We start from the raw sequence: 20752 nt of genomic DNA, 5'->3' as shown, positions 1-20752 counted from the left end.
AGTGTTTAAAAATAGGTATTTATCATTTACTGTTTGGATGAATGTGTAGGGCAATGCTTCCTTGGCACAGGGGATATTTCATTGAGCAAAACTAAAAGTATCTGCCCTCATGGAGCTTATGTTATAGTCAGACATACATGTACATCTATAGTAACTATTATGTTAGAAGGTGTAAAGTATTGTGAAAAATATGTAGAGCAGTAGTGGAGTGGGAAGAAATGTTTTGAAACAGATCTTGAGATTCTTGATTGTCTTGTTCTCTGCTTGAGCAGTGTCCCTTACTGTTTTCCTCCACCACCAGATCTATTGCGGATTGGCTGCGAGCCCCTGACACCATGTATTTGTTGGACTTCGTGAAGCCGGAATTTCTCTTGCTTCGGGTATGCTTTGTCATTTTTCATTTGTGTTAACATGAGAAGTCTGTTTATGGTTCTTAAACTTAGCTTGTAAGCTGGGCATGGTGGCTTATGCCTGTAATCCCAGCACTTCAGAAGGTTGAGACAGGAGGATTGCTTGAGCCCAGGAGTTTGAGACCAGCCTGGGCAACAGGCTGGTCTCCATGAATGAATGAATGAGTGAATAATAGCAAACACAAATGTCTTTACAAGAGAACGTTTTATTTTTAATTTGTCATGCATGTCTAATTGGCAGTGTTCATTTGAAATTTTGCAAATAGGACTTTGGGAATCCCAAGAAAGGTAACCACATTGATATATAATACTTGGAGTGACGTTTCAGTTTCTCACATTATCATTCAAAACTTCCTAAAAAGCAACAAATGATTAGGACTTTTTTACTGCTTCATTTTACATTTTTGGATTACTATCAGGGATGTAATAATACTGTTAAGGTTGAATCTAAAGAAAATAACAATTTGACTTAATTGTCTAAAATTTTCCCTCTCATTCTTTTTTTTCTGATGTTTAAACTTAGCATATGGAAGCTTTTAAATTATGATGTAGATAGAGCTATGATTCTTTCCTTTGTGATTTTTTTCTTTTCCAGAGTACGTTTTAAAAAGTACCCCCCAAGCCCTCTAAACTTTGATGATGTTCAACTCAATTTTAGTTTTTCTTTGTTAAAATTTAAATCTTTATTTTAATGAGTAGTTTAGGTTGATACTACAGATGGTTCCCAGCTTAGGATTTTTAACTTAACCATAGTGTGAAAGTGGTACTCATTCAGTAGAAACTGTATTTCCAATTTTGAATTTTAATTTTTTCTCGTACTCCTGGCGGTATGATGCTCTCCTGGAGTTGGGTAATGGCAGCAAGCTGCAGCTCCCAGTCAGCCATGCAGTCGTGAGGGTAAACGACCCATCCTCCACAGTTTACTATGCTGACAGAGAATTTCACTCAATTATAGGCTAATGTGAGTGTTCGGAGCATGTTTAAGATAGGCTAGGCCGAGCTGTGATGTTTGGCAGGCAAGGTGTATTAAATGTGTTTTCTTTTTCCTTTTTTTTTCCCCTTTTTTTTTTAATAAGATGGAGTCTCGCTCTGTTGCCCAGGCTGGAGTGCAGTGACACCATCTTGGCTCACTGCAACCTTCGCCTCCTGGGTTCAAGCTATTCTTGTGCCTCAGTCTCCTGAGTAACTGGGACTACAGGCATTTGCCACCATGCCCGGCTAATTTTTGTATTTTTAGTAGAGATGGGGTTTCACCATGTTGGCCAGGGTGGTCTCAAACTCCTGACCTTCAGTGATCTGCCTGCCATGGTCTCCCAAAGTGCTGGGATTACAGGCATGAGCCACTGAGCCTGGCCTAAATGTATTTTCAGCTTAAGGTATTTTCGACTTACAATAGGTTTATTAGTGCCTGTAAGCATTAGGGCACTAATGCTTAGTGCCCTAAGCATTTGCATATACTTATTTTTCCTGTATTTGCATATACTTATTTTTCAAAATTCTCATCAGTCGGGAACTGATTCTTAAATTGTTCTGTTTATTATTATCATTGTTATAAAGTCTGTGAACTTTACCTGCTCTAATTAATTTTATCTCTGTTGCATTTTTAAGACACTTGCTCGATGCCTGATTTTGTGGGATGATATTTTACCAAATTCCAAGTGGGTTGACAGCAATGTTCCTCAAGTAAGTACATATAATAAATATTATGTCTTTAGTAGCATAAAATTATGATCTTATGGGATTTTTCAAAATTCTGTAAAATATTTTTTCTCATGAAGGCAATATTGATCATCAGGATACTTCTTAAAGAACTAAGAACTTTCATTTTAAGATTCTGTGCTGCACAGACTGCAGTCTTCTCTTTTAGCCTCAGGTCCCTAGAAATTGTAGTTTTTAAAAATTAAATATGAGTATCAGTGTCGTGTGGGAGTTAAAAAATGAAAGAAAAAAACTAAACGTTTGCCAAAATACTCTAAAAAAGTGTTGTTGATATTTTTATCATAATTAAATACACATTTCTCTTTTTTTTTTTTGAGATGGAGTCTCGCTCCGTTGCCCAGGCTAGAGTGCAGTGGTGCAATCTCGGCTCACTGCAAGCTCCGCCTCCCAGGTTCCCGCCATTCTCCTGCCTCAGCCTCCCAAGTAGCTGGGACTACAGGTGCCTGCCACCACGCCCAGCTAATTTTTTGTATTTATAGTAGAGACAGGGTTTCACCGTGTTAGCCAGGATGGTCTCGATATCCTGACCTTGTGATCCGCCCTTCTTGGTCTCCCAAAGTGCTGAGATTACAGGCATGAGCCACCGTGCCCGGCCTAAATACACATTTCTAAGATGCTATTTTACTTCATGGCAATTTTAGATCTCCTAATATAATAACTTTTAATTACTTTATATCATGTTTATTCGATAAGCCAAGTATACTAGTTAAAAATAAACGGATTTTTTGGGTAAAAACTCAAAATTGAATATTGTAACTAACCACTGCCCCTAGTCAACTGTCCATGCCTCATGGTCTCAGTTTCTTTATGTAGATTGTTTCTTTCAGTATTTTCAGAAGAAAAATCTCAAAGGTTGAAAGAAGTTTATATGAACATCCACATCACCAGTAGACTCCTACAATAATATTTTATGGTATAAACATGTTTAATCACTTATCCACTTATCTATTCCTCTGCCTAATCCAGCATTTTTTGATGAATGTCAATATTAGTTCCAAACAGTAATATACTCCATCCTGAAGTTGTACCATACATATTAACTGTAATTTTTCCTTTTAAGATAAAATTTATATATCGTGAAATGCACCAATTTTAAGTATCCTATTGGATAAGATTTGACTAACACATAGGCCTGTGGAAACCAGCCTCTGTCCCTTGTGCCCCTTTGCGCTTTGTGCATTCACCCCTGCCCCCAGGGTAACCAATATGAATTTTGCTTTTCCCCCAAAATGTATTAATTTCCTGATGTAGAACTTTATATTAATGAAGTCACTTACAGCATATACCCTTTTATATAAGACTTCTTTCAGCGTTTTCAAGATTTTGAGTATATTAATAGTTCATTCTCCTTTTTGTCATTAGGTGATACAGATTGAGTATTTCTTATCTGAAATGGTTGGGACCAGAGGCGTTGAATTTTGGAGTACTTGAAATTATACTTACTGGTTGAGCATCCCTAATCTGAAACTCTGACGTCCGAAATACTCCAATGAGCATTTCCTTTGGGCATCATGTTAATGTTCAAAAAGGTTCGGATTTTGAGCATTTTGGATTTTGGATTTTCGGATTAGGGATCCTCAACCTGTATATTCCATTTGCGGTCCTGTTAGGTAGGGTTGGAATGACTGAGGCATAGGGTAGATGGTATATTTAGTTTTGTTAGAACTAATAAATCTTTTCCCAAAGCAGCTGTACCATTTGACACATTGACCAGCAGTGTTTGAGAGTGTTGGCTGTTGCACATCTCACCGATATTTAGTGGTGTTAGTTTCTTAAATTTTAGCGCTGCTGATGAATATGTAATGATATCTCGTTGTTTAAATTTGCATTTGTCTGCTGGCTATTGATGTTGATAACTTTTTCATTGGCTTATTGGTCCTCCATCTGTCGTTTTGTGAAGTGTCTGTGCATGTCCTTTGCTTATTTTTTTAAAAAAATTTGTATTTTTATTATTGTGTTGCTGGAGTTTTTTATGCATTCTGGAAACCTGTTCTTGGTCAGATTTCTTTTGCAAATATCCCTCCCAGTCTGTGGCTTGCATATTCATTTTCTTAGTAATAGTTTTGATGAGCAGAAGATTTTACAACGTTAAATAATGTCTGATTTGTCAGTTTTTTCTTTTATGGTTATTCTCTATTCCTATGAAAAAAACCATTTGTCTAACCCCATCTTGAAGATAATCTCTTCTACTTCTCTCTAAAAGCCTCCAAAGTTTTAGTTTTTATGTATACTTACATAATTCCTTTCAAAGTAATTTTGGTTATGATATGAGGTACAGGTTGAGATTGTCTACCAGGGAAGCTCATCAGAGACTCAGTGCCCAAGTTTTTAATTGGGAGCTGACATGTAGGTAAGGTACCCTCTGCCTTGCATGTACTGAAGTTCCAGATTCTCAGGAGAATGTGTGTTAGCTTAAACCATGTTGTTTGTAGTTCAGGCACAGTAAACCCAGATACATACATTTTGTTTTAAAGCAACCAATTAATTTACTTGGAATCAGATTGTCACACTCTCGGTTGCTAGCTCTAATCTCGGTGCGCATCTTTATCCTGTGGGATGTTGAAGTCTGCCCTGTGCACACATGGTTCGTGGATCAGGCAGACATTTGCCCTGTCTCTGTGGCTCTCTCCTTTGTAGTATTCTGTCTTCACCTCCCAATGGGTGTGGTATTTTCCTGTATCCTGGTTGTTAAGGCCAAGAAGGTTGTGAGCTTTTAATTGTAGCTTTTGTCATCTTTCTTGGCCCAGACAGACCTGCTTTCAGAGCGGAAACCATGGAAAGGAAAATGTACCTAGTGGTGTTACTCTCTTCCATGAATCAGCTCTCCCCTCTAGAATCTGCTTGCTTTTGTTCTCACTCCAGTGCCTTGAGGTCAGGAGTTGGTGAATTAAGCCCACCGGATTTTTAGAAAGAAAATTTTATTGGAATATGGCCATGCCCATTTGTTTACTTATTGTCTGTAGCTGTTTTTTATTACAAATGCATAGATCAGTAGTTGCTGATATTTACTATTTGACCCTTTTAGAAATAGTTTACTGACTCCTGCCATAGATAGTTTGGATTTTGAATTTTGTCTAGGGTTTATACTTGTTGTATGAGTTGATCCGATAGGAGTTTATTCATCTATTATTTGAGGAAGTAGAACTCCTAGGTTTGTTTTTATTTGTTTAGTTCTTCCAGCTTTGTTAATCACTGGCATGAAAGAGGTGAGGAAGAATTGTTTTAAGTGACTCGCTCATTTGTTACCATAATTTTAACTGCTAGCCTATTGAGATGTCAGCTTTTAGTTTGTTGGAAAGTGCTCTTTAAAATGTATATTGTAGGATGAAATGCTTTTTCTTTCACTCCTTCATTCAGCACATACTCATTAATCCTCTGTAAATGCAAGGCACATGCTAAGTTCTGTAATACATTAAAGATACACCAGACATGTAGAGTGTTCTCAAAAAACTTTACTTTATTAAATGTACTAGGTTTAGCTTACTGAGATTAAACACATATACAAGTAACTGTAATTCCAAAGTGGAAAGTATAAATTCATAGAGTCATCTTTTTTGTGGCCTGGTGTGGTAGCTTATGCCTGTAATCCCAGCACTTTGGGAAGCCAATGCGGGCACGTCACTTGAGGCCAGGAGTTCGAGACCAGCCTGGCCAATGTGGCGAAACCCTGTCTCTGCTTAAAAAAAAAAAGAAAAAAACCCACAAAAAACAGTGGTCGTTTTCATTTTATGAAAATATGGTTTTGGACTTTTAGTATAGAGTAATCTCTTTTTTTACTTCAGACTTTGTAATGTTATATTTGATCTTTATTACAACAGGGATACTACAAATGGGAGAGAGAACAATTTCACAGTTCTCCTCATTGATATTTCCTATCAGCCTCCACTTTTCTCTGGGTTCTCATCTGGAGCTACATTGATTCTGGAGCAGGGTTCCTTGTAGAGAGCTACCTAGCGTTAAAAGGAGGATTTTTTTTTTTTTTTTTTTTTAAATGAAAGGTCACTTCGTAAACCGCTTGTCTGTTTGAACTTAGGGCATATGTAAAACAACAGCTAGCATCTTCATAGCAATTTTTCTTTCATAAAAAACTTTACACACAGGGTGTGGTGACTCACACCTATAATCCTAGCACTTGGGGAGGCCAAGGAAGGTGGATTGCTTATGCCCGGGAGTTCAAGACCAGCCTGGGCAATATAGTGAGATGCCATCTCTACAAAAAAATACGAAAATTAGCCAAGCATGGTGGTGTGCACCTGTAGTCCTAGCTACTTGGGAAGCTGAGATGGGAGGATTGCTTGGGTCTGGGAGGTAGGACTGCAGTGAGCCGTGATTGCACCACTGTACTCCAGAGGAAGTACAGTGACAGAGGGAGACCCTGTCGCAAGGCAAAAAAAAAAAAAGAAGAAAGATATTTTAAGTCTTTGATTTGGTGATATTCAGTACCTAAGAAGTCTGTATTGTAAATGCCTTCTGAATATTTTTTTACTTTATTTTATTTATTTATTTTTTTAGACTGAGACAGGGTCTCACTCTGTTGCCCAGGCTGGAGTGCAGTGGTGCGATCTTGGCTCCCTGTAACCTCCACTTACTGGGCTCAAGCGATTCTCGTGCCTCAGCCTCCTGAGTAGCTGGGATTACAGGCCCAGCTAATTTTTTTGTTTTTTCAGTTTCACCACGTTGGCCAGGCAGGTCTCGAACTCTAGACTTCAAGTGATCTGCCTACCTTGGCCTCCCAAAGTGCTGGGATTACAGGTGTGAGCCACTGCGTTCAGCCAATATTTATTGTTGTATTGAAGAAAACATCTTGAAATGTTAAGAAATCTAAGAAATCTCAAAAGATTAAACGAATAAATCTTAAATACATTCATATATTTAGCAAATATATGGCTTTATCTTTTTTGGCTTTTTTTCTTTTAGGAGAAAAGGATCAAATCTGTTCTTGGTTGTATATATTTTTTTGATAAATTGTTAATTACCTATACTAAAAGGAAAAGGATGTCTTTTCTAAACAATAGTTGTAACATAGCTGATAAACACATTGACAGTTTAGCTTAGCTTGGATAATTAGCCTAGTGAATAACCTCACCTGTGGTAGGTATGTTGGATTAATGCTGGAAACTTCCCGTAAAGAAGAATACATCTGATTAGAGTTCTTTCCTATTTCTCTTTTCCCACTTCTTCCCCTCACCCCTGCCTCAATTCTAAAGCCATCATCTTTGTATTTTAGTTGACTGGTATGCAGTATTATGACAGTGTTATTGATTCAGAATATACTTACGTCTTCCTGTTTATATTTGTTCAGCCCTATTTAATTCTTCTTCTTCTTTTTTTTTTTTTTGAGATGGAGTCTCACTGTCGCCCAGGCTGGAGTGCAGTGGTGCGATCTCTGCTCACTGCAACCTCCGCCTCCCTGGTTCAAGCGATTCTCCTGCCTCAGCCTCCTAAGTAGCTGGGATTATAGGCGTGCACCACCACACCTGGCTAATTTTTGTATTTTTAGTTGAGATGGGGTTTCATCATGTTGGTCAGGCTGGTCTTGAACTCCTGACCTGGTGATCCGCCTGCCTAGGCTTCCCAAAGTGCTGGGATTACAGGTGTGAGCCACTGCAGCCGGCCTTAATTATTATTCTTACTTAGCCCATCTTAGATTTGAAATTTGATTGCATTCAATGTGGCTAAAATACAGGCTTTTGAGTGAAATGGTTTGGTAAAGCTTACTTTATATAAATATAGCCATGATAAGCTGTGTGTTGTTCTTCAGATTGTTAAATATTTGCAATGAGAACATTGATATCTAAGTATTCTTGCTTTCTATATTGACAGATTATAAGAGAAAATAGTATCTCTCTCAGTGAAATCGAATTGCCTTGCTCAGAGGATTTGAATTTGGAAACTTTGTCGTAAGTGATGTGTAATGCAAATTATCTATCCTAGCATCTATCAGATAAATAAATTGAAATATACTATGGAGGAGTCATATTGTCCTTGATTTAAGTAATTCTGAATCCCAGGCGTTTCTAACCATTTTTTATCAGATGTTCATGACGTTGGTTAAAGCTCTCTGAAGTATAGAGCTCTTGCCCTCAAAAAATAAGATCGGAGATGTAACTTGTATGTATTTCTCTTTTATCCTTTCCACTAAAGCAAATTGGCAGCAATTTTAAAAATTGTTTTTGCTGCATATGAAACTGTAGGCAAGGGGCAAACTTCACGAGTAAGGGTGACCCGATGCTTCTGAAAAAAAAAAAAAAATCTGCTGACTGAGTAGAGGCACACTTGATCATTCCCAGAAAGATGTAAACTAGCTTAGAGAACTGGAATATTTATTGTTACTTATTTCAAGTTAATTTTAAAGTAAAATAATGACTATTAAATTTCTTGTCACCTGTTTTCAGGCAAGCACATGTCTACATAATTGCAGGAGCCTGTTTGTCTCTGGGTTTTCGATTTGCTGGCTCAGAAAACTTATCAGCATTTAACTGTTTGGTAAGAAGTATTTTAGTTTACTGTGTTCTTTTTTGTTTTGTTTTGTTTTAACAAAGCCTTAAGATCTTCTTTTAACTTTGAATTTTTTCTTTTGTTTTCTAGCATAAATTTGCAAAAGATTTTATGACTTATTTGTCTGCACCTAACGCTTCTGTTGTAAGTCTTTTTATCATTCTCGTTGGGAATAAAATTAAACTTGAAAAATTTACTGATAATCCAGTTACTTGTGTGTCATCAGATATTGCTGCTGTTTGTTTGAATGTAGAATGAGAGATTTCAAGAACCATTAGCTCATCTTTTTATTTTTGTTTTGGGATATTAGTGAGAATATGATTACACTGGAAGGATGCACAGGTATCTAGTTCTTGTGACAAGAGAATAAGAAAGGCCATAATATTCATGGATTGTCATATCTCATGTAATTCTGTCTCAGTATTAAATATTGGGAATTTCCTTTTTAAAAAATATTAGTACTTAGTAAGGATTCAGTTGCTTTTGAGGCATTGCTTCTCCAATGACAAGACTAAGAGATTTTATTTCCTGGTAAAAACTTCATAGATTTATGAAACACTATGTGTAACATGGAAAAGTTAGAAACATCAAAAACGTCTAAAAGTAGTTAATTAAATTTGATTATGGCATATATATGCATTCTTGTACAGTGGAGCTACCAAAATTATGTTATACGGCATTTTTTGTGGCTGGGTGCAGTGGCTCACGCCTATAATCCTAGCAACTTTGAGACGCTGAAGCAGGAGGATCATTTGAGCCCAGGAGGTTGAGATCAGTCTGGGCAACATAGGGAGACCCCATCTCTACAAAAAATAGAAAATTAGCCAGGTGTGGTGACACACACGTAGTCCCAGCTACTTGGGAGGCTGAGGTAGCTGGATCCTTTGACCCCAGGAAGTTGAGGCTGCAGTGAGCTGAGACTGCACCACTGCAGTTCAGTCTGGGTGGCAGAGTGAGAGACCCTATCTCAAAACAAAACAAAACAAAACAAAACCACTTTTTTTGTGCGTAAAGCCTGCTTCTAGTAGGTTATTTAAAAGGTTAAAATATTGTGTAGAGTAACATCTCCATTTCATTTGGAAAAAATATGTGTAGATAAAGGAAAAATTCAGAGAAAAAACCAAAATGTTAACACCAGTTACCTTTGGGTGTGACATTCCAAGTGATTTTTGTCTTCTTGATATTCAGTATTTGAAATTATCTCCATTGAACTTACATAATTGGGGAAAATATTTGTATTTGCAGATTTTTTTTAGTTCCAAACTTTTGTAGTCTTCTAATGATGGCTAAGTTAGTTCTGATAATAAAGAAATGTAACACAACAGTTACAGTGATGTCATCTCTTCACCTTACAGACAGGTCCTTACAACCTGGAAACTTGTCTGAGCGTGGTGCTGCTGTCTCTCGCCATGGTCATGGCTGGCTCGGGAAACCTAAAGGTTTTACAGCTTTGTCGCTTTTTACACATGAAAACAGGTGGTGAAATGAACTATGGTTTTCACTTAGCCCACCACATGGCCCTTGGACTTCTGTTTTTGGGAGGAGGAAGGTAAGTGAATATGTGTTTTTTCCAGTGAAAAGATCTCATTGGTGAGATCTGTAAGGGTGACTTGCTTTAATCTTGAAGATACATGAAAAATTTAAATTCTGACTAGCTCTTAGCTTATCTAGCAGCATTATTCCACTTGATGAGCTTCTTTGTAGTTTAACCGTCAGCTTATGGTCTACTCCAGTCGATTTACCTTCCTCTCTGACATACTGAGCATCACTGTTATTTCTCAGAATACTCTGTGCTCAGTGCTTCAGTGCATCACTGCTTGTGCCCAACTGGTTAAAAATTTTACCACTCCACTAAACTACTTTCACAGAAAGATCACAGACAAAATCATATACAGATCCTGTGACATTTTCTTAGTTTTCAAATTTCTTGATCTTTTTCCAACATCTGTCATTCCTGGTTATATCCTTTATAAGACTGCCTTGGCTTTAGATGATCCGTAGTGAATAAAAACACATATACAGAAAAGTCTACACATCATAGGTGCACAGGTCAAAGAGCTATCTACCATAGAAGAATCTCTTTGTTATCGTGTAGATCAAGATTCCGTATAGCACTTGCAACTTACGACACCCGTCTCTGCTTCTGCCATGCGCCCCTCTCAATCACTATTATCTTCCTTTCCCCAAAGATAGCCACTGTCTAGCCTTATAACACCTTAGATTGGTTTTGCCTGTTTTTGACATTTAAATTGAATTATACATGATGCATCCTTTTGCACTTTACTTTTACTCAACATTATGTTTGTAAGATTCATGTTGTATGTAGCAATGGATTATTCAAGTTTCAGTTTCTTGTATTAACAAGTTTCAAGTTGTAATACAAGTTGTAATTGTAATTCAAGTTGTATTACATTTCATTGTATGATTGTACCACATTTTATTGATCTCCCCCATTGATGGATATGCTTCTTGCTTCTAGTTTGAGGCTGTTATAAACAATGCTGTTAGGGAAAGTTGTACATGTCTTTGATTTTGTTGTATATAGATCTCCGTGTGGAATTGGATCATAGGTTATACGTGTGTATTCACCTTCAGTGAATAATACCATCAGTGCTGCAGTGCACTTGTACCATTTTACATACTCATGGGCAGGATGTGATATTCCAGTTGTTCCATATCCTTGTCAACCCTTGTTATTGTTATAGTTTTTTTAGTTTTAGCCAACTAGTAAGTATATAACAGGATCTCATGGTGGCTTTAATTTCTGTATTTCTGAATAATGTTCCTGAGTACCATTTTATACTTTTAATAGTCAATGGCAAAACCTCTTTTATGATGTCCAAGTCTCTTGCTACCCAGTTTTTGTATTTATCTATTTTAAAATTTTTATTTGTGGTAAAATACACATAACATAAAATTTATCAGATCTTAAGTATGCAATTAAGTAGTGTTAAGTATATTCACATTGTTGTGCAACTAATCTCCAGAAATTTTTCATTTTGCAAAACTGACACTCTATACCCATTGAACAACTCCCTGTTTGCCCCTCCCACCAGCCTCTGGCAGCCACCATTCTACTTTCTGTTTTGATGAGGTTGACTGCTCCACATTGGTTTAGCTTTGTATTGATTTCTATGGATTCTTTAAACTATGTCCTAAGCCCTTGGTCAGTTTTGTTTGTTGCAGTTATCTTTGCCACCCCAGGGCTTGTTTGCCTTTTCACTCTCTCAGTGGAGTCTTTTGATGACACAATTATTAATGTTTTTCTTTTATAGTTTTTACTTTTTTGTCCTGCTTATGAAATATTTTCTTGCCCAGAGAAAAGGAGATACTCTCCTATTTTATCTTCTAGAAGTTTTTAGCTTTTCCACTCACATTGTATCTAAAATCTAGCTGGTACGGATTTTTCTCCATGTTTTTTTCCCCACTGCTATTGAAAAGTTTATCCTTCTCCACTGCTCTGCAGTACCACCTCCATTATATAAGTTAAGTGTCTATACACCTGTGTTTATTTCTGGGCTATTAGGGTCTACTGGTCTGTTTTTCTGTACTTGCACCAGTACTATACTGTCTTATGAGTCTTGGTATCCAGTTGAGTAAATCCTTCAACCTGAGTTTTCTTCTTCAAAAGTGTGTTTTTCTCTTGGCTCCTTGCATTTTCATATAAATATTGGCATCTGTTCCATGCTATATAACCTGATAAAATATTGATCAGAATTGCCTTGATTCTATGTGTCTGTGTTAAGATTCTGTGTGTCTGAGATTAGAATCTGTTACAGTATTGTCTTCCATTCTGTGAATATGGTATACCCCTGCATATATTTAGCTCTAGTGTGTGTGAGACCTTGATCAATGGACACAATGTCTACGTAGGCTGATTTTCCCCTCTTCTTTAAGACTCAGCTCACCATTGGAACTCACCTTTTCAGAAGTACAAAAAGTAAAGATGATCAGAAAAGTGTGCATTTCCTCTCAACATGTTTTGTGGAATTGTCTTTCTTTAATTGTTTAGAATTAATAATGGTTAAAGAAATATTACTATGAAAATTCTTACTTATTTTTTTCCGTGATTTTTGACATTTTTTTCCTTTCAAAATGAACCTCTCCATGTCTCTTACTCCACGTCTTTCGTTGTTCCCAACTGTATGACTCTCGTTGCTCTTCTTTCATATCAAATAGATTTTTCTACCATTCTGCTACTGCTTTTCTAGTGATTTTTGGTTTTTAAATGGTCATGTATGTTCTCTAACAACATTTAAACTTAGCAGAGCTACACCATTATGTTTCTACCCAAAATTTCTAACATTAATATCTTAATATTTATCTTTGAATTTTGGTTTACCAAAATGTTACAAAGAAAATGACTTATTCCATGTACATGCCAAAATAGATGTATTTCTTTGCTTAAAATTTGAAATCTCTTCTCTCTAATCCATTAAATACATAAGCATATATAATGAATTATAAGTTCTTATTTAATACTCCAATTCTTTTAAAAGACAGGGAACGAGATTTGGGTATATGTGTGTACATGTTTGTGTGTAATAAAAATATTTATATTTAATAGTTAGAAGTGGTTTTATGTGATGTCCTACACCCATCTTTTTCAAATACTTTTTAGAAAACCCCTCTGTACTTTAGATTAATTTGCCAGTTTACTATTACTAAATTTGGAGCAACCAATAAAGTATTTAAGGAAAGGAAAATTTTATAGACCCTATTACTAAAGAGATATTTTAAAAGTCTATAAAATTTTATCTTAAAGTGTAATTCATATTGGGTGAGAAAGAATTTATATTTGGAGAATAGTTGTTTATACAGTCATTGTAATGTTTTTAGTGATAACTTTTGCCTTTTCATTTAGTCAGTCATTCTAAAGGAATCCTCATGCTTTACAGAAATAAAAAAACAAACTGTTTACATATCAACTAAAACATCCTATATTTTTAAAAATGAGATTTATAATTGTATAAATAGGCATATATATTAATAAAATTGGATAAGAAGGTGGCATACTTGGTACATGAGTCTTTTTTTTTTTTTTTTTTTTTTAGACGGAGTCTCGCTCTGCTGCCCAGGCTGGAGTGCAGTGGCCGGATCTCAGCTCACTGCAAGCTCCGCCTCCCGGGTTTACACCATTCTCCTGCCTCAGCCTCCCAAGTAGCTGGGACTACAGGTGCCCACCTCGTCGCCCGGCTAGTTTTTTTTTTTTTTTTTTTTTTTTTTATTTTTTAGTAGAGATGGGGTTTCACCGTGTTAGCCAGGATGGTCTCGATCTCCTGACCTTGTGATCCGCCCGTCTCGGCCTCCCAAAGTGCTGGGATTATAGGCTTGAGCTACCGTGTCCGGCGAGTCTTCAATATTTATAATTTCTAGGACTGCATTCATGGTCTTCACTGAATACTGTGCTATTGTATGTTAAAACCTTGCTTCAAGGGTTGAAATTTAACATTTATGGGGTATTACTTTGGCTTTAAATAGTGATGATCTTGAAATGGCCTAAGGACTAAATGAAAAGTGGAACATTCACACCACTGACACTCTTGTATTATGAGGGCATCTTATCAGTATGCCTTACTATACCCCAGTTTCCTGATTCTCAAGAATGCATTGAAAGTATGTGCAATGTAATCGATAACATCTGTCCCCACCAAACTTACTTTGCAGGTACTCTTTGAGCACATCAAATTCTTCCATTGCCGCTCTTCTCTGTGCCCTTTACCCGCACTTCCCAGCTCACAGCACTGACAACCGGTGAGTCTAGTGATTCTGTCATCAATGTAATACTTATTAAGTTCTCTAAGGGGATCATTTGGTTGTATTTTGGTTTCGTGGAATTATTTCCAAATTAGCCTTGTTCTGTTCTTCAACTTCTATTCATGGCTAAATCTTTTAAGAAAATTATCTCACAAAGTATTAGACCAGAGGATAACTTTGGACACCTGATGACGGACCAGTCTTCCGCCATTCTCAGATCTGTAGAACTGCTCTAAATCCAGAAGGAGATTACATAAAGTTGTCTTTAGGGAAAAAATCATCAGGTAAAGGATAGTTGCCAAGGGGAGTTCACGATACTTTTTTTGTGCTGTAATTATTTAATTCCAAGAGAAAAGTTTGTCTGATTTAGTGGCAATGTCTGTATGAGTTCCATTTTTCCCCTCTTTCACATAAATGGTGAGAAATTTTGTATAAATGACATAGAAGGGACAAGAAAAGCAAAATACAACAAAAAATCAGAGACAATTTAGAAGTGGCAGTGAGCAGTAGAACTTCAAACCATGTAGAAGCAGTTAAAAGCTCTGCATTTTAGTGTACGAGGAACCACCAACACTTCCGTTTCCCTAGATATAGTTTGAGATATAGCAGATCTCTTGCATATGGGGGAAGGGAAGAAAATAGCCCCTTGTAAGACACCTGAGCACTGTGCTCAACTGAAGGCATCCCCTGTTGTCTCCCCAGAGACAGGTCAAGAGCCCTTTATTGTTTATGGGAGAAGGGTCAGGAGCACTTATCACAGAACATAAGTCATCATTTTAAACTGCACTATAATGTATAATGAATGACAGAAGAAAGATAGCTGTTTTACAAAAGTACCCTAATCTGAAAACCACACTCTGATGGTAGGTGCAGCACAAGAATATTGTTGTTAATACACCTCTGACATGTGGCCTCATGCCTGTCATTTAGGAAAGATTTTTTGAGTTGTTAAAAGCCAGTTACTGGCTAGGGTACAGTGGAGAGCCACACTCACATGCTGCTGGTCATAGCTATTTGGCTTAGCTATTGTAAACAAAGCCGTTTGGTGACAATAATCTTTTTTTTTTTTTGGGGCGGGGATGGAGTCTCTGTCGCCCAGGCTGGAGTGCAGTGGTGCGATCTCAGCTCACTGCAAGCTCTGCCTCCTGGGTTCACGCCATTCTCCTGCCTCAGCCTCCCAAGTAGCTGGGACTACAGGTGCCCGCCACTACGCCCGGCTAATTTTTTGTATTTTTTAGTAGAGATGGGGTTTCACTGTGTTAGCCAGGATGGTCCCTATCTCCTGACCTTGTGATCTGCCCACCTCGGCCTCCCAAAGTGCTGGGATTATAGGCGTGAGCCACCATGCCCTGCTGGTGACAAGAATTTTTATGTAATTTATTAGTGTCAGTTTTTTCTGATCTTTATTTTTACTTTTAATAGATACATAGAAGTAAATGTATTTGTGTAAGAAGAGGGAAGTTATTGTCTATAAAGCTTTTTAAAATGGAAGTCTCATTGTATCCTTCTTCTTTTTTTTTTTTTTATTAGAGTCTTGCTCTGTTGCCCAGGCTGGAGCGCAGTGGCGTGATCTCGGCTCACTGCAAGCTCTGCCTCCCGGGTTCACACCATTCTCCTACCTCAGCCTCCTGCGTAGCTGGGACTACAGGCACCCGCCACAGCGCCTGGCTAATTGTTTTGTATTTTTAGTAGAGATGGGGTTTCACCATGTTAGCCAGGATGGTCTCGATCTCCTGACCTCATGATCCACCCATCTTGGCCCCCAAAGTGCTGGGATTACAGGCGTGAGCCACTGCGCCTGGCCGATTTTTTTGTTTTTTCTTCTGAGAGGGAGTCTTCTCTGTTGCCCAGGCTGTAGTGCAGTGACGCGATCTCAGCTCACTGCAACCTCCCTCTTCTGGGTTTAAGTGATTCTCCTCCCTCAACCTCCCGAGTAGCTGCGATTCCAGGCATGTGCCATCAGGCCTGGCTAACTTTTGTATTTTTAGTAGAGACGGGGTTTCATCATGTTGGCCAGGCTCATCTTGAACTCCTAACGTCAGGTGATCCACCTGCCTCGGCCTCCCAAAGTGCTGGGATTACAGGCACGAGCCACTGTGCCCAGCCTATCCTTCTTTTATGAGATCTTGAAATATGAAAACTTTTTTGTTTTTACATTCTAAAATAGAAATCTTAAAGTTTAAAAAACTTTTTGAGAACCCCAAAGAAAATATTGCCATAGCCACATAGATGTTTGATGTACTGTATTTCAAGGACGTGTGTATATGTATATGTGTAGGTTTGTACATGTAGAAGAACTTTGCTGTCTGAGATGAATTGACATCCTGTCTTTCCCCTTCTTCCCTATCAATCCTTAAAGAAAAGAAAAAAAAAAAAAGAACTAGAAATAAATCTCTGAGAAGATAAAACAGATGCCTGTGTTGAATGGAAAGAGATTTTGAGAGTGATTGATTTTATAAGTGGTCAGTTTGATAGTAAATATTTTCATGTTATGACACTTTTTACCTCCCTGTAAAACCTCTTCACTGTGAAGACTAAAGTAAAGAATTATTGGGTCAAAGATCAGTTATATAAAATGTTTAAAAGATAATTTCTCCACTACTTTTTAATAGAATCGTATCTGCCTTTAAGATTTCTGTTCATCTGAAGATATTACCTGAGCTTCTGTCCTGTCTTAGCTCCTAGGCAGCAGCAGATTGCAGAGCTCATATTGTCACAGTTGTTTGTTACCCACCCTCTGTCTTTTTTATGACCAGGTATCATCTCCAGGCTCTCCGGCACCTCTATGTGCTGGCCGCGGAGCCCAGGCTTCTTGTGCCTGTGGATGTGGACACAAACACACCCTGCTATGCCCTCTTAGAAGTTACCTACAAGGTATCTCTCCCTATCATTTACTTGTAATTTTATTACCACTTATCCATCTTTGCAGGTCATAATATTTCAAATGTGTTGTCCAGTAAAAGGTGACAAGTAGTCAGTTGAACTTTCATAAAAATGGAAGCTTCCAAAGTTATTGTATATCCTGCCAGGCCATTCATGCTTGTTTGTATTCTCTGGGTATCACTTTTTAGGGATCATCAGCTACTCTTTTGTCCTTAGAGCTTATAGTTTAAAAATATCCCTGTTAACTTTACATGACTGACAGTAGTGTTCTATAAAACTTACTGAGTTAGAACCATTCTTAGATTTGTTAGCTGAATACTTGAAAACCCAAAATTGTGTATTTGATGACAGCTTTCATTTAGATGCACAAATAGATTACAAGTTTTATATCCTTCTTTCATTCAGCAAATTATTAAGTACCTTCTGTGAATCAGAACTGTACTAGGCTCTGGGGTACAAAATGAGATGACATTGTCATTTTCCTTAAGGAACCTCTATCCCCTGGGGAGCCAGGCATGGATACAATGAGAACAGAATGTGATAATTGGAGATGTGTGTGGAATGCAGGGGAAGCAGCAAAGCACCCTCGCTTAGCTGTTAGCTGTGGGGTTGAGGGGGCTGTCACAGTGGACGGTGTTTGGGCTAGGCCTGGCCCACTGAGTGGAGCTCCTTCCGAACGGAGAAGGCAACATGCAGAAACCCAGTGGCACTGGAGCATGGCCTTTGGTCCTGCTGGCCTGTGAGGAGCAAGGCTTGAAGTGGTGGGAAGTGACACATACTCTGTGGGAAATTTTGATATCAGTCCTTCAAGATTTGAGTACCAGAGAGGATTTTATGGCATTTTAAGGTCTCTGTATGAACTGCAGGGTTGGAGGGAGGTAGAGCGTGGAGATGTTTCTTCTTTGTTGTTTCCACTGACTACCTAGTGAATTGTAGCTGGACTTTTACATTTGTAAAGGGCACTCAGTGGTATGAACAAACGAAAGAAGAATTGATGGCTCCTACCCTGCTTCCAGAACTCCATCTTTTAAAGCAGGTAAGTTGGGCATGGTTGGGAGATGGGTCCAAGGGATCAATTCAGTAGAACAGCATAGCATTAAAGACAGCTAAATAAAAGCCTCTGCTTTCTTCATGTATTGTAGCAGATAAGAAAGCTGGAGCAAAAGGAGAAGTCAGAAAGAATAGAGCAAGTCTTGTCTTAGAGATCTTTACTGATAGCTTAGGTGGCCTCAGAACATGATTTACGTTCATTTTTTTGTCTGGAAATGGAGCTTGTTAACCTCTAGATGCCTCTTTCTGGCTGTTACTGTTTCCTCTGAGAAACACAGGGTCCAGTTTGTCAAATGAATATGTTTTTCAGCTTTGGGTTGACTATGTTTACATTTATCTTGGCAGATTAAAGTTAAAGGCCCAAGATACTGGGAACTGCTCATAGATTTAAGCAAAGGAACACAACACTTGAAGTAAGTACTCCGATGTACCTTTTAGGAAGTGAATAGAAGTATATAGGAAGGTATAAATTATAAATTATTATCTGGAATGTGACTCATCACCCTTTAATCTCATTCAAGACAATATGTAGGGTATGTCTTCTGTAAAACAGCCTGTATTTTTGAAATGGGACTTGTGTTAGAAAATGAAAGTTTTGGCCAGGTGCGGTGACTCACGCCTGTAATCCCAGCACTTTGGGAAGCCGAGGTGGGCGGATCATGAGGTCAGGAGATCGAGACCATGCTGGCTAACACGGTGAAACCCCATCTCTACTAACAATACAAAAAATTAGTTGGATGTTGTGACTGGCACCTGTAGTCCCAGCTACTCGGGAGGCTGAGGCAGGAGAATGGCATGAACTCGGGAGGCGGAGCTTGCAATGAGCCAATATTGCACCACTGCACTGCAACCTGGGCGACAAAGCGAGACTCCGTCTCAGAAAAAAAAAAAAAAAGAAAATGAAAATTGTAATTTTAAACTCCATCCCTAAATATTTATATTCATTTATTGAGAAACTTGCACTGACTTCCTTGTAACAGTAATGGACTTGTCTCTTGGTATATTAACATAAGATTTAGTTTAAGAAAGTGTGTTAGTCCATTTTCACACTGCTATAAAGAACTACCTGAGATTGGGTAATTTGTAAAGAAAAGTAGTTAAATTGACTCATAGTTTCGTCTGGCTGGGGAGGCCTCAGGAAACTTACAATCGTGGCAGAAGGTGAAGGAGAGGCAAGACATGTCTTGTATGGCGGCAAGAGAGAGTGAGAGAGGTGCTACACTTTTACACCATCAGATCTCGTGAAAACTCACTATCATGAGAACAGCATGAGGGAAATCCGCCCCCATGATCCAATCACCCCCAACCAGGTCCCTCCCCTGACATGTGGGGATTATAGTTTGACATGAGATTTGGGTGGGGACACAGAGCCTAACCAGGTCAGAAAGTAAAGCTGATTTGTACATCCACAAAAGGAACTTTATTATATCAATCAGTGTTTGTCAGACCACATCTTTTGTTGCATCTCTTTACCATTCTTCTGTTAGAAAGTTCTCCTAAATTTAAGATTACTGTAGATAATATATACTACTCACCCAGTTTATTTTGGGTGGAAATAATCACATGCAATTATTTTAGAGTGTTGATAATTTTATACTGAAAGTAGCATGTCAATTAAGTCTTTAAATTTCAAAGAAGTTTAACAAGCATGTAAAAGTTTCTATAATTTGGTCCCAATGTGAATTTTTCCAGACTATCTGTATATTAGCTGTTTTCTGTATTGTTCTGTCCTTAGATTTGCAGCATTATTTTCTTTTTGCTGCAAACCAATTAATAGATATTTAGTACCTCATGTACCCCAGACATAGAGCTAGGGGATATAGGGAATACAAAGAAATGTCAGGTAAAATGCTACCATTGAAACTCATAATTGAGCCAGTAGTCAAAGTGACTTCTCATTTAACAAGTTCCATGAATGAACTTTATTCTAGGCTTTCTCATAGGGACTGATTTAATCTTAGACACAGTAAATAATCATTTGCCTTAGTGGAAAATGGTAAAGGCTTCATCTCCCATGAACATGGTATTAGAAGACACTATGTTTCCAGCCAAGAACTGCCAGTAATACCTTATATTAAATTCATTCATTTTTCTTTCAGGTCCATCCTTTCCAAGGATGGGGTTTTATATGTTAAACTCAGGGCAGGTCAGCTCTCCTACAAAGAAGATCCAATGGGATGGCAAAGTTTGTTGGCGCAGACTGTTGCTAACAGGAACTCTGAAGCCCGGGCTTTCAAGGTAGTATTATTAATTGGTAAAAACGGAAAGAAATAATTCTAAATTGCGGGCTTCCTTGCCCATTGCTATAAACTTTAAAGGTGGATCTGCTTCCTTTTCATTGTTGCAGTTGTAAACACTGCCTGCCCGTGACTCTGTTTGCTTTTATGTGATGGGCATAATAAAATATAAATACAAAATACTCTATATAATAAATA

The 20752-nt window shown here is 37.9% G+C and overlaps 1 protein-coding gene across 3 annotated transcripts in view; it reads left to right on the top strand.

Annotated features, from left to right (window-relative positions):
- Nucleotides 1-20752, top strand: part of ANAPC1 (anaphase promoting complex subunit 1) — a 128834-nt gene that overhangs the window by 92427 nt on the left and 15655 nt on the right. For all 3 annotated transcript variants that reach the window (XM_017856211.1, XM_017856210.1, XM_017856213.1), the window contains 11 exons: nt 302-380; nt 2019-2093; nt 7953-8029; nt 8525-8615; nt 8718-8771; nt 9983-10176; nt 14295-14381; nt 17141-17258; nt 18226-18303; nt 18663-18730; nt 20417-20555. In XM_017856211.1, the coding sequence (XP_017711700.1) occupies nt 302-380; nt 2019-2093; nt 7953-8029; nt 8525-8615; nt 8718-8771; nt 9983-10176; nt 14295-14381; nt 17141-17258; nt 18226-18303; nt 18663-18730; nt 20417-20555 (1060 nt within the window). The remainder of the gene's footprint in view (nt 1-301; nt 381-2018; nt 2094-7952; nt 8030-8524; nt 8616-8717; nt 8772-9982; nt 10177-14294; nt 14382-17140; nt 17259-18225; nt 18304-18662; nt 18731-20416; nt 20556-20752) is intronic.

The sequence above is a fragment of the Rhinopithecus bieti genome, unplaced genomic scaffold (assembly GCF_001698545.2).
Source record: "Rhinopithecus bieti isolate Rb0 unplaced genomic scaffold, ASM169854v2 scaffold_42219, whole genome shotgun sequence".
NCBI lineage: Eukaryota > Metazoa > Chordata > Mammalia > Primates > Cercopithecidae > Rhinopithecus > Rhinopithecus bieti.
The sequence above is the reverse complement of the archived record's forward strand: the minus strand, read 5'-3'. Positions and strand labels throughout refer to the sequence as shown.